Here is a 16,584-nt window from a genome sequence, read left to right as displayed (position 1 = left end):
AGTTATACCTTCCTTCCTTTCAATTATATATATATATATATATGTATTCTTAGTTCTTATCTCTTAAAACTCCTCCTCTCCCCCAACCTTTTGTGATAAATTTTATTTTTAAGTGGCTGAGATGTTTGTTGTTTTTCATTACTTTTTATTTTAAATATGTTTCCTCCATCATAGCATAAATATGTTTGTTGTATCTTTATGAGTTTTTAAGTGAGTTTCTATTATTATTATTATTATTATTATTATATATGTCTATTATTAATTCTTAATCTAATAAATAATAATATCTATTCATGATGCCTTTTTTAAAAGATAATAATTTAAATTGAAGTTCTAATTTTTTTTTTTTTTTGCCGCAAGAGAGGGAGTTTTACCTCTAAAATAATATGTCATCGAGGTACAAATTAGATCGATTAGATTTACCTCTAAAATTTGTTAAGTATATATAGGTTCAACAAATTAGGGTTTATCCATCCAAATAATTTATGAGATATAAATTAAAACATGAAAGCCAAGGAATATATATATATCTCTCTCGACCAAGAGAATATGAATAATCTTTCAATTCACTTTCTTAGTTTCAATTCTCTCGCTTTTGCTAAGCATTCCAAGTTTGACTTAATTATTGTAAAAGCATTCTAAAGACTCTTAGGACAATTATTTTTTGTAACAAGAAGGACTTCTAATACTTTTCTTAAAGATATCACCCAACCTTATAAGTTTAGTGAAAAAAGAGTTATTGATGATGTTGTTAGAACTTGATAATATATGGTTGGAGCTAATCATTATCGAGTTTATCTAAAATAGAGTTCATCTAAGTTGTATAAAAATGAAAATGAGAAATAGATACAATACGAAACTGAAATAAAAAAAAATGACATTAAAAAAAAGAAAAAAAGAAAACAGATACATGGAAAAACGTGTAAATAAAAAAATAAAAACGTGTGAGGGGAAACACTTTTCTAAATTGAAAACGCGTTTTTGATATTTTTTGAATACTAAAAAACGGTTTTAAAATGTTTCTAAAATTACAGAAATGACTAAGAAATGCCTTTTGGCATTTTTAAAACGAAAACGTTTTGAGAATGCTGGAATAGGGCTCCCAAGACATTTTTGTGCATCATAGGAGTGTTTTGTTATCTAACCTCGGCCTTGAACTTGTCAAAAAAACTTACTCGACTTGCAAATGAGAGAGTCAGTTCCATAATATATTCTCTGATCAAATTAGTCTCAATACGAGAGATAATACAAGGTAATCACACGGAATAAATAACTAGTCTGTCTCTTGAAATTCATGCCTGTTATGTAAGCGTGTATAATGAGTCGAGGCAAGTTACAAGCGTGTCATGTGAAAGGTCAAATCTAAACCAACGACTCAATCACGATAAATGGAAATTTGAGCCCATATTAGGGCAAATTCAATTATTTAAGTGGAGTCTTTTACAAGGCAAGAACTTAAAGTTCTAATTTAAATATTTTAGAACACATTATTACAATATGCGATGGACCTTTTTGTAGTTTAATCAACAAAAATATTAAATCAATCATATATAAGTACTTAAGGGGTGTTTTTATAAGGGACCCTCACCCTTGAGAAGTTAACCCTTAATTTAGTAAATAAAAAAAGAAAAGAAAATAAGAGAAACATTTCACGTGTAAGTTGATTAAAGTATAATTATGATATGATAACAACCGCAAACTTAAAAAAACATTCGCGTGGAATCCGTTATATATTAAAAAATTCTTATTTTATAAAGTATTTGATGAATCAATCATCACAAAATTTTAAAAAATATGGCTCATTTTGGTGGGCTATTCCTTTTGGATATTTATATATTCTTATTGCTTAATCGTTAGAATCATAAATTTTTGTAATTAAATTGTGCATTAGTTAGAAGAGGAAAAAAAAGAGAGAAAGAAAATAATAATAATGGATCAATAGAAGTCAAGAGCTCTCCAACCTACCCATTAATAATTTAGGTAATGTAATGGCGAGTTATCCATCTAAATGATTAATGATTGAAATTTAAAAACAAACCCACTTTATTATTTGAGTTATGATGTGATTTTTTTGTCATGTTTTTATATTAGGTTATTATAGGAGTAAAAGCACTATTCAAGTATCCCTTGATTTTTAGGTTTGAGCTCATTATTAGGATTTGACTCGATTAAGATAATTTAAAATATAATTTTTTTTTTTTTATGAAGAGTTGTGATTGTAATTGAGAAAAACACTAAATAGGCATGTATATAACATGTCTTATGTTAGACAGTTTTCTTCAAGTGTGAGATAGGCTGCTATTGGGCGTGTTGGAATTTTTGGGTTTGTGAAATTTGATCGATCGTGTTATTTTCTTCCTCTTTTTTTTTTTTGACTTGAGTTGATTTTTCACCACAGATCGTGTTATAGTAATCAGTATTTGGGCAGGGTATAATTCGACTTTACCTAACTTAATAAGCGAATAATTCTCAACTATGTAATGATCCTAGTTTAGTTCAGCCTAGGCTTTGAGCTAAAAAAAAAATCAAAAGAAATCTCTATTTGTTAAAGTAAGAAGAGGGTTGGGGGTGTTGAAATGTGATGGTCTGTGATGAAACACGAGGGAGGCCGAAAGTCAGAGGTTTGATCGCAAGCAAAGCAAGCCACGGAGTGAGTGACAACTAAGCGGCTGGCTAAGGTCTAGAATGTGAATTATGAAAGGGGCCCATGCCTTTAGAAAGAAGATTATCGGGCTGGCCCGTTGGACTATTCGGGCGGGTAGTTGGAGATATTCCATGACGTGGGTTTTTCTTTTTTTTTTTTTTTTTGATTGGGATGTGATTTTGCGAACGTGTCGTCATAATGTGAGAAGATTATCGGGCTAGCCCGTTGGAGTATTCGGGTAATTGAGATATTCCATGACGTGGCCTTTTCGGTTGGGGAAGTGGTTTTGCGAACGTGTCATCATAATGTCGCAGTTTGCGTGTCTAAGTTGGATTTTGATTCGCAGGAGGAGGATTCCTCCTCTTTCGTGTAATTTTATTGGTCTGCATCTTCAGTTCAGTTTGATAGATGATACACAGCTTACCCATCTGATCTGATCTGATCTGATCTCCTCTGGGAAGACAAATGATTAGGTTGATAGAGGTTTATTTTTACAAGTTTTTTTTTTTTTGTTAATGAATAGTCGATCTCAATGCACTAAAAACAAGTGAATTAAACGGATCCCAACGGGTGTCTAATACTAATCATTATCTTAAGAAGGACAATGGAATGGAAATGGTTAAAACTACAATTTGTATTCATTTCATTTGCATCTTATTTTTTATTTTATAAGGATTAATGGGTCTTTGTTAGTCGAGATAAGAGTAAGAAAATGTCATATATAAAAAAGTATTTCAGATACTTGGTCTTTCCAACGTGTTTATTAAGTTTATCTTACCATTTTCAAAAAAGTCATCACATGACTTCTTATTTCTCTATTTCAAGATAAATTTATCCGACCTCCTCATCAAATAAATTTATCTAACTTTTTCAAGATAAGATTCAATTACTTATATGCCCCTTGTAAGATAGTTAATGCCATTTAATACATTTTAAAGATTTAAATTTATTAAAAAATTTATTTATGTAAATCTTATAAAGGAGGAGGGTTGTGTTAGGTAGCCGACAGCCAACGTAAAACTTAGTCGGATCCAAAACATGAACTTTAGACAAATTATGAAAAAAGTTTGGGTGTGGGCGTAACCCTTCATAGCAACGCGCTACACTGCCCACGTGTAGTGTCAAGTGAGCTAGGGCCGTTGCATCGACGCCCGGATGTAGTGACAAATGAGTAAGGGTTCCTGCATTTGCTTGGACGGATGTGGGTAAAGAAGTTAGTCCAACATCAAAATCAAAATAAAAAACAAAATCAAAACCAAAATAAAAAACAAAATCAAAATAAAAAACAAAAGCAAATTCAAAGTCAAAGCCAAAAACAAAATCATAGATTAATGATTGGGTCATGGAACATAGGAACATTAACAGGAAAAACTATGGAAGTGGTAGATGTGATGATTAGGAGAAAGATTAATATTATGTGCCTTCAAGAGACGAGATGGGTAGGGAAAAAAACAAAAACTTTGTCAGAAAATGGATATAAAATATGGTACACAGGAAATGATCGAGCAAAAAATGGAGTAGGGATCATTATGGATAAAAGCTTAGTAGATGAGGTAGTGGATGTAAAGAGAATAGGGGATATGATTATTATGGTGAAGTTTATTCTAGGAAGAATGACTATGAATATCTTTAGTACATATGCACCACAAGCGGGGTTAGGTGAGGAGATAAAAAGTAAAATTCTGGGAGGACCTAGAGGGACTCATACAAATGATACAAAGAGGAGAGAAAGTGATTATAGGAGGTGATTTAAATGGTCACGTGGGTAGAGATGGAAACAACTATAGAGAGGTACATGGAGGGTATGGATTTGGGAAAATTAATAATGAGGGTAAATCTATTCTAGATTTTGCAATGGCATATGGACTCATCATAACCAATACTAGGTTCAAAAAAGAGACGAACACTTAATCACATATAAAAATGTCACATCAAGCACCCAAATAGATTACTTCCTCATGAAACAAGAGGACTGGGTATGTTGTAGGGATTATAAGGTGATACCGGGAGAGTGTTTGACTACTCAACATAGACTTCTAGTACTTGACGTCTAAGTAAGAAATTGGAAGAGAAAAAATCACATAAAACAAAATCCAAGAATCAGGTGGTGGGATTTAAAAGGGGAGAAACAACTAATCTTCAAAGAAAAATTAAGGGGTAGAAGAGAATGGAATGAAGAAGGACAGACAAACCAAATGTGGAGAGAAATGACTAATGCCCTGAGAAACACAACAAATGTAGTGCTTGGAGAAACAAATGGTAGAGCCCATAACCTTAAGGAGTCTTGGTGATGGAATGAAGAAGTGCAATTGAAAATTAAAAATAAGAAAAATTGCTATAAGGCTGTATATCAGTGCAACAATGAAGAAAATCAAAAAAATTATAAAGAATCAAAAAAGGCAGCAAACAAAGCTGTTCGTGAAGAAATGTCAAAAGTATACGAGAATCTATATAAACGACTTGATACAAAAGATGGAGAAAGAGATATATATATATATATAAATTAGCTAAAGCAAGAGAAAGAAAAACAAAGGATTTAAATCAAGTGAAATGAATAAAAGATGAAAATCAAAATGTATTAGTGAATGAGGGAGCGATTAAAGAGAGATGGAAGGAGTATTTCACAAAATTATTCAATGATAATGGCGACACAAGAGTTAGGTTGGGACATCTTAGTAAGTCCGAAGGGAACGTGAGCTATACATTTTATCGACGCATAAGTCCAAATGAAATAAGGCAAGCATTAAAAAAGATAAAAAATCATAAGGCGGTGAGACCGGATAATATACCAATAGAAGCATGAAAATGCATGAGAGAAGAGAGTATCTTCTAGTTAACGAAATTATTTAACGCGATTCTTAAATAAAAAAAGATGCCAGATGAGTGGAGGAAGAGTACTTTGATCCCTATATATAAGAACAAAGGAGATATTCAAAACTGTGAAAATTACAGAGGAATTAAGTTAATGAGCCATACCATGAAACTCTGGGAGAGAGTAATAGAGCAGAGGCTCAGAAAAGAAACAGAGGTCTCAAAAAATCAGTTTGGTTTTATGCCCGGTAGGTCAACAATGGAAGCTATATACCTATTGAGGCGCCTAATAGAAAGGTATCGGGATCATCAGAAGGACCTACATATGGTATTTATAGATCTAGAAAAGGCCTATGATAGGGTCCCTAGAGAAGTATTATGGAGGGTTTTAGAGAAGAAAGGAGTCCGAATAGCTTATATATAAGCCCTTAAGGACATGTATCATGGTGTAGAGACAAGAGTCAGAACATGCGGAGGGGATACTGAACCGTTTAAAATTACAATAGGATTGCATCAAGGTTCTGCACTAAGTCCATATTTATTTATTTTAGTAATGGATGAACTCACTAAAGATATTCAGACAGAGGTGCCATGGTGTATGCTATTTGTAGACGACATAGTGTTGGTGGATGAAACAAAAGAAGGAGTGAACACTAAGCTTGAGTTATGGAGAAACAATTTAGAATCTAAGGGATTTAAATTAAGCAGAAAGAAAACAGAATATATGGAATGTAAATTTAGTAAGAATACAAGAGTGGAAAATATTATAATAAAATTGGAAGACCAAATCTTACAAAGAAAAGACCATTTTCGATATCTGGGATCAGTGATTCAAAAAGATAGAGAAATTTACGAGGATGTCACACATAGAATTAAGGCAGGTTGGCTAAAATGGAGAAATGCATCGGGGTGTTATGTGATGGTAAAATCCCATTAAAATTGAAAGGAAAATTCTATAAGATAGCTATAAGACCAGTTTTGTTGTACGGCTCAGAATGTTGGGCAGTCAAATACCAACATGAGCAAAAGACGAGCGTAGCGAAGATGAGGATGTTAAGATGGATGTGCGGCCATACAAGAAAAGATAAAATTAGAAATGAAATTATTCGTAATAAGATAGAAATAGTGCCAATAGAGGAGAAGATGAGAGAGACTAGACTAAGATAGTTTGGTCATGTGAGAAAGAGACCAAGAGACGCTCCCGTGAAGAGAGTTGATGAAATGGAACAATTAATCAAAAAAGAGGTAGAGACAGACCTAAAAAGACTTTGGGGGAAACATTAAAGTTTGATATGAAGTATATGGATCTCAATGAAGATATGACAAAAGACAGAAATACATGGAAGTCTAGAATTCATGTAGCTAACCCCACATAGTGAGATAAAGGCTAAATATGTTGTTGTTGACAATTTTTAAAATTTAAATGACATTATTCATTTCATTAATTTTTAAAATTTAAATTTCTCTCTCCATATATATTTTATTAACTAATACAATTTCTTACATCAATTTTTAAATTATTTTATTTAATTTTATATTTTATTATCTATTATAAAAATATGTTTGGGCCATTTTTAATTATTTAGGTAGAATTATTGTAATTCTAATAATAATTATTTTTACTTTTTAACTCTTTTTTAATTTATTTTTAACATAAATTTAAAAAATAAAACATTTTTTTATTTTTAATTTTAATTTTAATTTTTTTGACAATTCATATTAATTATAAAATATTATTTTAATCATAAATTTGGTAATAAGAATATTTTAATAAAAAAAAACTCTTATCTTGATACTTATCATATGCATTAACAAACACATAAAAAAAAAAAATATCAGTGAATTTTAAAAAATTTAACACTCTATAAAAATCTTGAAATACTTTCCAGCCTTATCTTGATCATTTTATATCTTGATCCAAAATATATTTCAATCTTATCTTGATACCTCTTATCTTGTCCATTTTAACAAACGCCCCCTAAGTGATTAATGAATAGTTTAAAATAAGATACATTTATTATCTATTAATAATAAAATTATTTAAAATTAATGTGCATTTAATGCTGATTAACTATTTTACAACCTTATCACTTTTTTTTAATTTAATTTAATTTAAAAAATAACAATATAATTTAGTAATCTAAGGTTGGGCTACACCAATATACGCATATTGATTGATTGAATGCTACAGGAGCAATTTGTTTAGTTGGTGAAGACTTCATGGTTGGTTGAACCAAAGGTGGAGAATTCATCCACATCTAACAAAATACAAGATTGCCGCCAAGTGTTGCAAGCAATGTATACATATATATATATATAAATTAAAGAAAGACCCCACTGAACTGATTGATTGAAGTAGAGAATTTAAGTTAGAAGAGCACAGCCAGCCAGCCATTCACTGTCATTCTACATTTTAACACTTTCCAAAACTTAAAACTCTTTTGACTGACTCACTAATTGGTCTCTTTCTAGAAGAAGAGTCTAATTTGCACCTAAACCAAAACCAAAATGGGAGGAGGATCCGGTACCAAACGAAACGGGAAAAATAATATTTAAAAAAAAAAATAAAACACAAAAATGCAAGATAATGCGTAAATAACAAAATATAAAGTGTCTTTTTATAAATATAATTTTTAATAAAAATTATAAAAAATAATTATTTAATTTAAAAATAAACATATATAATGCTTTCAAATAAATTTTAAATACAATTTTAAAAAAAATAAAAAAAATGTATCTCTAATCTTTTCATAGACAGCAAACGTATTTTTAATATTACAAAATAATATTAAAATATTTTTAAAATTACAGAAATGATCCCAAAAACATCTTTTGGTCTTTTTTAACGTTTTAAAAACGAAAATGTTTTGAAAATACTAAAACGTCACTCTCAAGACTTTTTCATGCATCATGGAGTAGAGTTATAGGGTGTTGATTGGCATTGAAGAATGTCTCCCATTAAACCTATGGGGGATTAAAAGATTCTATTTTTGGTCAAGTCTTGTAGGGCAATAAGTTAAACTGGGTTTGATCAGTAGAATTTTTGGGATATTTAAGAGACAATCTTGAATTTTATTAATTTTGGAAGAAAGGACAAATTAAGCGGGGGGGGAGTGGAGGGCCTTGTATGTGGCTGAGAGAGATTAAGAAGGTGGCCTGAACCTGAACCTGAAGAGTGGATTGACACTGGATGGCTTCGAGTACTTGGCGGGTCTAACTGATGGTCTCTTCCTCCATTTTGGAGATGGTGAATGATATCCGTTAATAATTTTTACACAAAAATAGATTTAACCTAATGATTTATGAAAACGAACCAATCGTTCATTATCATATAATTTCTAACTTTTAAATTCTATTTCTTCAACAAGAGGGATGAACCTTCCTGAAGATGTGTTGGTTGAAATTCTATCAAGGTGCCCGGTGAAATCCCTGGTCAGATTCAGGGCTGTGTGCAAATCATGGCACATTCTCGTCAACAACCAGTCTTTCGTCTCCACCCACCTCAACCAGCAGCTCGCCGCCTCTTCCGGAGGCCGTCTCCTGGTGAGCCACCGCGACAATCTTACCAATAAACGCCTCATCTCTTTCTCGGCTGACGACAACCTGGACAACTTCGCCAACCAGCTTGATTTACCGCCGTTTCTGAACCAAAACTTCAGCCATGTAAGACTGATCGGTCCATGCAACGGCTTGGTTTGTTTGTATGGTTTTCCAGACAACATTGCTCTCTGGAACCCGGCAACCAGAGATTGCAAGGTTCTCCCGATGTCCTGGGTTCCGAGACCGGCGATGGCCCGAGTTCTCGGCGGCGACCTCGCCTTTGGTTTTGATTCAAAAACCGGTGATTACAAGGTGGTGCAGATCCTGTTCTGCTCCTCCAACCAGCTCGGAGTGGCTTACCAGGTTGAGATCTACACACTGAGAACTGATTCTTGGAGGAAATACGAAGGAACTCTGCCGGCACACATAATGTATCTCAACGTCTGGAGCATGATATATAGGCCGGAAACTTTCTGCTGGTGGGCTAAGGACAGTGAAAACACGGAGATAGTCCTCTCGTTTGACATGGGAGATGAGACATTTCAGAAGGCTGCGTTGCCATCGGATGCCGGAGATCTTGGGGGAGAGCTCAAGAATATCCGAGCAATTATGCCGATGAACGGAGCCTTAGCCCTGGTGGTGTATAGATTGAAAGAAGTGGAGAAGGTGTTTGATCTGTGGGTGTTGAGAGAAGTTGGTGTGGAGGCGGCTTGGACAAGACTTTCGAGTATTGGGCCTCTTCTGGGAGTGGAGAGACCATTAGGGTTTTGGAAGAATGGAGAGTTTATTCTGGAGAATAGTTGTGGGCAGCTGGTTCTTTATGAGCCTCGTTTCCAGAAGATTAGAAATCTTGGACTTCAGGGAAAAAGGGACAGATTAGAGGTTCTTGTTTACAGGGATAGCCTAGTCTCCCTCACTAACATATGAATATGTGTTAGTTTTGTGCATCAAACTACCTTTTTTTTTTTCATCATTGGTTCTCCCTGATATCATCATTGTCACCACAAGCTGCAATCCTTTTAAGTAGGGTTGATTACATAAATTTTAACACGCCATGTTTGTAAAGCCATTATGAGCTTATTCGATATTGTTGCAATTCTACTATAATTCTATTGTAATGAAATCAATTTGATTGAGGAAATTGTCTACAAAATTTTAATTTATTCTTCTAATTTTGTTTCACAACTCCTAAGTAACAACTTATCAAATATTTATCCCATTATGTAAGGTTGGATACATGCATTCTAGCTAGTCATCTATTTCTATCTATAGCTTTATCCTTTGCAAGGCTCTTATAACCTATATCATATCTATGTGTTTCCAACAACTTTTCCCATCTTCCTTTCCCTCTTTTGCTGGATACTTATTCCATTCCATCCACTCTATTGGTAGAATCATTCTGTTTAATCTAACGAGTTTTATGTTAGCGTTGACTACCTACAGAACCCTCCTTTATTTGAGCTTTGGGGGTTACCTATAGATTGGAATTCACAATGAAGTTTAGCTTCACAGCAGAAGCTTCAGATTTTTACTTCTCCATGACAGAAAAATAGCTTCTACTATTATATAAAAACAAGCTGAATATTACAGTAATTTATCACCACAAAAATGTAATAGAAATACATTTCAATCTAAGCCAGGATTTAACTCATAGGCAGAGATTATTTTAGTGTATCTCAAATGAATTCAGGATTCCATGTTATGCTATTAATCAACACATCTATAACTTATATAGAGGTAAAAATTAGAGTGATGACAAATCAAAAGCTTGGAATTCCAGTAATAATTCAATCGAAGTAACACATTACAAATGACATGCCACGTCTTGTGGGAGAAATCCAAGGCCTTTCTGACTAGGGCTTCAAAATGTGTCACAAGATCACTTCTCACTGCCTCATTCTACAAATGAAACCTGCAGTTATGTATTCCCCCTTCATGACGTAGCGTGTAGCGCGTGTGTGAAAAAACACACCAAAATAAACCCTTGAAAGAACAAACTTCAATAGCCGAAACTTGGCTTTCAAGAAAATGCAAAAACAATACTGTTTTGCTAAGAAAACCCAAATAAATTGTTGAAATTTGATTGAGAAAAATTTGATTACAAACTCTAGATCCTAGGCATATTTATAGTATTTAGCTAATCCAAATCCATCTAATATTTGTAAACAAAATCCAACTAGAATCCTAATAGAAATAAAACTCTAATCAAACATGAAGTAGAATCCTAAATCAAGTAAAAACATGAAATAGAATCCTAAATCAAGTAGAATCTTAAAACATACGAAGTATTAAAATACTATTCTGGCGCTACTATTCTGGTGATATTGTTCCGGTTTGGTTGGGTCGGCCTTGGGCTGAATCTTGATTGGTGATCGCATCATTCACCTCCACTTGAGAAAAAAATTCAACCTCGAATTTTGATTCGGGTAGGACAAATCCACGTCCGGTAAGTACAAAGAGAGACTAGCCACATTATATGTTTGGAAATACCCATATGATTAGGCAAATCCACAACATAAGCATTATCATTGATCTTCTTTGTAATCTTGTAAGGATCATACTTCTTTGGCTTGAGTTTGTTCTGTTGTTCTACTAGAATCCGTTCCTTTTTCAAGAATATCATGACTTCATCTCCAATATCAAATATCTTATGCTTATTATGCTTGTCAGCTGTCGCCTTGTACTTCTTATTTGTGCAACTTTTGCTTGGCATTTTCTTGAATCGCTTGAACTTTTCTACTAAGAGAACATGAGCAAAGACATTCCTCCCCCTCTTGGCCTTATCTTCGTTAGCATGGGTCCAACCATCGCCATGTTTGTTGCCCTCTGCCTCCATTGTATTATTACTGTTAGATTGAGGACGTTGAACATTCCATTTTAAGCGCTTCTCTAATCTGATAGATCTTATCACAGGTTCTTCTCTTTTCATAAGCTTTCTTGATTTTGACTCCTCAACAACTTCCGAATTCATCCGTAGATTTTTCTTGTCTGGAGAAGCATTCTTTTGCAACTGTTTCGAATAAAGGCTTATTCCATGACTACCAACAATCTCTCCATCACTTAAAATATTGATGCTTGAATCTTCTTCTGGTCTAAGCACTTGATTAGCTATAACAGTAGCTGTTACAGCATTCTTAGTTTTGGAATCTAATTTCAGATTAATATCAAAAGCAGTTGCACTACCCAAGTTGACTAGCCTAGGAGATCCAACACCCCTATCCACAAAGAGACCCATGTGACCATCTTGCTTTTGTAATCGCGAAGATGAATATGTTCCTATTGCCTGCGATTCAACAATGCCAGAGCTTGAATAAACTGTAGAAGGATTTGCTACCATAACCTCTATCTCCTTTACAGTTGCAAGCCGATCAGAAGAAACACCACCATCATTGGGTTGCGAAGCCATGCCTGAGCCCTCGGGACTAAAAAATACCCTAATATGAGTCAATAACCTTGGAGTTTCTGTTATGTTAGCAACAAAAATCGGACCTGAGTTTGCAAATGTTGAGATTGCAGGGACGACATAATCTTCAAAATCAAGCTCCAAACTCATCGAAAAGCCATTCTTTAGTTTATACTCATCGTTTCCCTAATGGTTGTGTTGCTGCGCATTCTTCCTAACCCTTTTACTACTAGGGTTGGCTATCATATGACTAAGAGCATTTTCATCGTCGCTATCATCCATCATTGGTCTTCTAGGATTAATGAGGACAAGATTAATGGCTAGTCTTCCTGGTTTAACGTAACTGGCTTGATTCATGCCATTAGTACGGTTCCAATTATCCTTAACTCGTTGTAAAACGCCCAATTGGTTGCGGATTCGCTTCAATTCCTGCTCCATTGTACGAGTTATTTCCCGTTATTCTTCGATTGCTCTCCAAATCGCGGGCAGCCCCCGATCACCGTCACGAGGCTGGTTGCTACCGTTACCTTCAAGATTGGCCATCTGATTGGGTTGATGAACTGCTCTGATACCACTTGACGCAATGTGTAGCGCGTGTGTGAAAAAACACACCAAAATAAACCCTTAAAAGAGCAAACTTCAATGGCTGAAGTTTGGCTTTCAAGAAGACGCAAAAACAAGACTGTTTTGCTAAGAAAACCCAAATAGGTTGTTGAAATTTGATTGAAAAAAACTTAATTACAAACTCTAAATCCTAGGCATATTTATAGTATTTGGCTAATCCAAATCCATCTAATATTTGTAAACAAAATTCAACGAGAATCCTAATAGAAATAAAACCCTAATCAAGCATAAAGTAGATCCTAAATTAAGTAGAATCTTAAAACATATGAAGTATTAAAATACTATTCTCGCTACTATTCTGGTAATACTGATCCGGTTTGGTTGGGTCGGCCTTGGGCCGAGTCTTGATTGGTGATCGCATTACTTCATGAACATTATCATGTTAAAAGCCAGCAACAACACAATCTGTTCTACAAGAATTACTGTCCATTGTTTGTAGGATGATGATGACTCAAGGAACCAAACCAATAATCCTACACAAAAGACTTGGTGCAACCTCAGTAGCAGTTGATGAGATAAGAGTATAATTGTTAAGGGAGAAACTGAAAACTAGGCAAGTAGGGCGAATCTCAATGGATGAGAAACTAAGAAACAGACATCATTACGAGTTAATCAGTATTAGATCCACATACCACATTTCCTGGTCCAGGTCCATTCTGATCAACAAGGGCATTCATCTCTTTCACTGCCTCCCAATTCCTTGGCATAGTGAACAGTTTCAAGGCTCTATGAAATCAAACATCCCTCAGAGAGATTTCCAGTTGCTCTATCCTCTTAGCCAGATCATGCTTCCCGTTGTTCTTCAATCCATCGGTGACCATATCAAAAGTTCGTGACAATGGTGACAAGTTCAGCTCCGTCATCTCCACTAGATAATTTGCAGCCTCTACAAATCTACCTCCACGGCCACACATCTTTATCAACATGGTGTAGAGGGGCCGGTTTGGCGGGTGGCCCTTCACCTTCATATCACTGAAAAAGCTGAATGCATCGTCAAATTGTCCCCTCCGGAAAAGTGCTTTCAGAATCGGAGCATAGAAACTGGGAAATGGCTTCTGCCCTTCTTCTATTGATCTGTGGAGATTTGCAAAAGCCTCGTCCAAACTGCCCACTTTGGAAGCAGCAGTTATCATAATCTTGTAGGTCTCCATGTTTGGGCAAAGCCCTAATCTACAAACATTATGGTAAAGTTCAATGCAAAATTCAACTTCCCCGGATTTACATACAGCTTCTGCCAAGGAATTGAAGGTCTGGATGTCTGGCAAAAAGCCCTCTTTGGTCATCTTCCTAACCAAATTTTTGGCTGCTTCCAGATAGCCGGCATTTAGCAAGCCGTCGACCAGAAGATCGCGGCCGCGAACCGGCGGATTGAAACCCTTCCGGCTCATTTCATCTAGAAATTCTTGAGCCTCCCGGAGCTTCCCTGCCGAGCACCAGCCATTAACGAGAATCGCGTAGGTCCGTTTATCCGGAACTTCGCCTTTGCGAACCATCCGCCGAATCAAGGCGTACGCGGCCTGGAAATTCTTGACCTCGCATAGGGCGAAGAGGAATGAATTGTAGATTGGCGTCTTTTGGGCGCAATTAAAGACCTTTGGTGCTTTATTGAAGAGGTCGACCGCTTGATCAACTAGGCCTCGATTGCCGTACTGTTCAATGATAAACGAAATCAAGTGAGGCGGAATGGCGAGGTTGTGATCGGCGTTCTTCATCTGCTCGAGAACCTTCCACATCGTCTGCCAATGCTGACTCCGAGCTAGGGTTTTAACAAGCTCCTCGAACTCAAGAGCAGTAGGGTTGTACGAAGGGAAGTGGCTTCGCGCCCAATTGAAGAAGCGGAAGGACTCGGCGCCGTTGTGGCAGCAGCTCCGGAGGACGCGGTAGACCAGTTCCGAGTTGACGATGGAAGGGGAGATTCGCATCTTGTTCAGAGTCCGCTCCATGTAGATGTCGCGGCGGACTATGTTGGATATATGGTGGATCGACGCGAAGTAGTCGTCTTTCGACTGGCTTCTGCCGGCGCCGGCGTGGAAGCCATGATCGACGGCGGTGCTTAGGGTTCTGAGGAGGAAGCCGGAGGTGGCTGAGGGTTTATGGAGGGGAAAGAGAAGTGCAGAACGACGGAGCATTTGGCCCAGCCGAGCGACCGGAGAGGGAAGGTTGAGCCGGACTCCCGACTTAACGGCTTAAAGTGAAATTAAGGGTTGGTTTGGCTGCGCGTTTTAGTTTGAAGTTAAAAGTAAAATAAATAACTTTTAAGCTATTTAAGTTATTTAAAATAGTTTTTAAGCTATTTAAAATTTAAAATTAGATAGCATTTAAATTGATAACTTATTTGAATAAATATATTTTTAAATTATTAGTTAAAAGTTATGTGTTTGGTTTGTAAAAACTAATAAATTGTTAAAATTTGATAAAAATATTAAAATAGACATAATATTGAATAATATAAATAAAATTTATAAATTATAATTTTTTAATAAAAAAATTTAAATTGATGTCCAATTGCTAAAATATTTACAATTACATATTGATAAATTATACATAATTTTTAAAAATATATTAATATAATATTTTATTTATAAATTTAAATTTAATTCATAAAAATCTTCAATATTATGTTGAGACATTATATAAAAACATTTATTAATTCATATCAACTATTAATATTTAAATAAAAGTTCATATTTAAATAAATATTAATACTTAAATGTATATTTTTTTTGAACATCTAAAAATTTGATATATATTACAAAATTACAAGATTAGACATGACACAATAATTGATAATCAAATAAATTTGATTACTATAAAATTCAAAATTAGGGTGGCAATGAATGCTTGCAGCGCTGGGCGATGGAGGCTTGTTGCGCTAGCGATGGCGGTGATATGCTAGCAGGGTAATACTAGGCAACGATGGCGACTTGTGGCGATGACAGTTATGGGTGACAGTGTCGGCTTGCGACGTTGGCGATGATGACGATTTGCTAGCAAGGCGGTACTGGGCGGCGACAACAACCATTTATGGAAGAGGCAATGAAAGAGAAGATGAGAAGGGAAGATGGGAGAAAATGAGAGCAATGAGATAGAGAGTCGGGAAGATATAAGGATAGGAGGTGTAAATTTTGATATTGTTGAAAGGTAAAATGGTAATTCAATTGATCAACATAAAAACTCTCGAGAGCTTTTTTGCAAAAGCGAGTGGCTGATAGCTTTTTGAAAATGCTGTTAGATTAGCATTTAAGTTGCATAACTTGTAAACTGTTAATATATCTAAACATGTAAGAAAATAAATTTAATAACTTATAAGCGATCAAACCGTATTGTCAAACTAATTATAAATATACTTTGTCACCTTACCTTACAATCAATTTTTTACATTAACATCCTAAATTTAAAAAAAAAAAAAAACTACAATGTTACAAGTACTTGTGTAATACAACCAATGTGTTCTAAAACGCGGCCAAAGCGATCGCCGCGATTAAGCCCTAACTGACACCCTAGGCGCTGGATTGATTAATCCAGCTTGATCGGTGCCTAGTCGCCTGGGTTGGGCGCTGCA

At 35.0% G+C, this 16,584-nt stretch overlaps 2 protein-coding genes across 4 annotated transcripts; one reads left to right on the top strand and one right to left on the bottom strand.

The window, feature by feature from the left end:
* Positions 1 to 8,617: 8,617 nt before the first annotated feature.
* On the top strand, positions 8,618 to 10,296 carry LOC127795542 (F-box/kelch-repeat protein At3g06240-like). The gene is made up of 2 exons (XM_052327340.1): positions 8,618 to 8,702; positions 8,824 to 10,296. Exon 2 carries the CDS (start codon positions 8,828 to 8,830, stop codon positions 9,920 to 9,922), a length of 1,095 nt encoding a protein of 364 aa, XP_052183300.1. The 5' UTR covers positions 8,618 to 8,702; positions 8,824 to 8,827; the 3' UTR covers positions 9,923 to 10,296.
* A 272-nt stretch (positions 10,297 to 10,568) lies between these two features.
* LOC127795379 (pentatricopeptide repeat-containing protein At5g18390, mitochondrial) lies at positions 10,569 to 15,230 on the bottom strand. 3 transcript variants are annotated; one of them, XM_052327062.1, is made up of 2 exons: positions 13,655 to 15,230; positions 10,569 to 10,907 (listed from the first exon to the last, which is right to left on the bottom strand). In XM_052327062.1, the coding sequence occupies exon 1, from the start codon at positions 15,149 to 15,151 to the stop codon at positions 13,757 to 13,759; it is 1,395 nt and encodes a 464-aa protein (XP_052183022.1). In that variant the 5' UTR covers positions 15,152 to 15,230; the 3' UTR covers positions 10,569 to 10,907; positions 13,655 to 13,756. The 3 variants fall into 3 exon arrangements, with proteins under 3 accessions (XP_052183022.1, XP_052183097.1, XP_052183183.1); XM_052327137.1 differs by having other exon boundaries at positions 10,570 to 10,894; XM_052327223.1 differs by lacking the exon at positions 10,569 to 10,907 and adding an exon at positions 10,960 to 10,978.
* Positions 15,231 to 16,584: the final 1,354 nt, after the last annotated feature.

This window comes from Diospyros lotus, chromosome 1, assembly GCF_014633365.1.
Source record: "Diospyros lotus cultivar Yz01 chromosome 1, ASM1463336v1, whole genome shotgun sequence".
NCBI classification, from domain to species: Eukaryota; Viridiplantae; Streptophyta; class Magnoliopsida; order Ericales; family Ebenaceae; genus Diospyros; species Diospyros lotus.
Note: the sequence above shows the minus strand (reverse complement) of the source record. Positions and strands in the feature narration are given on the sequence as shown.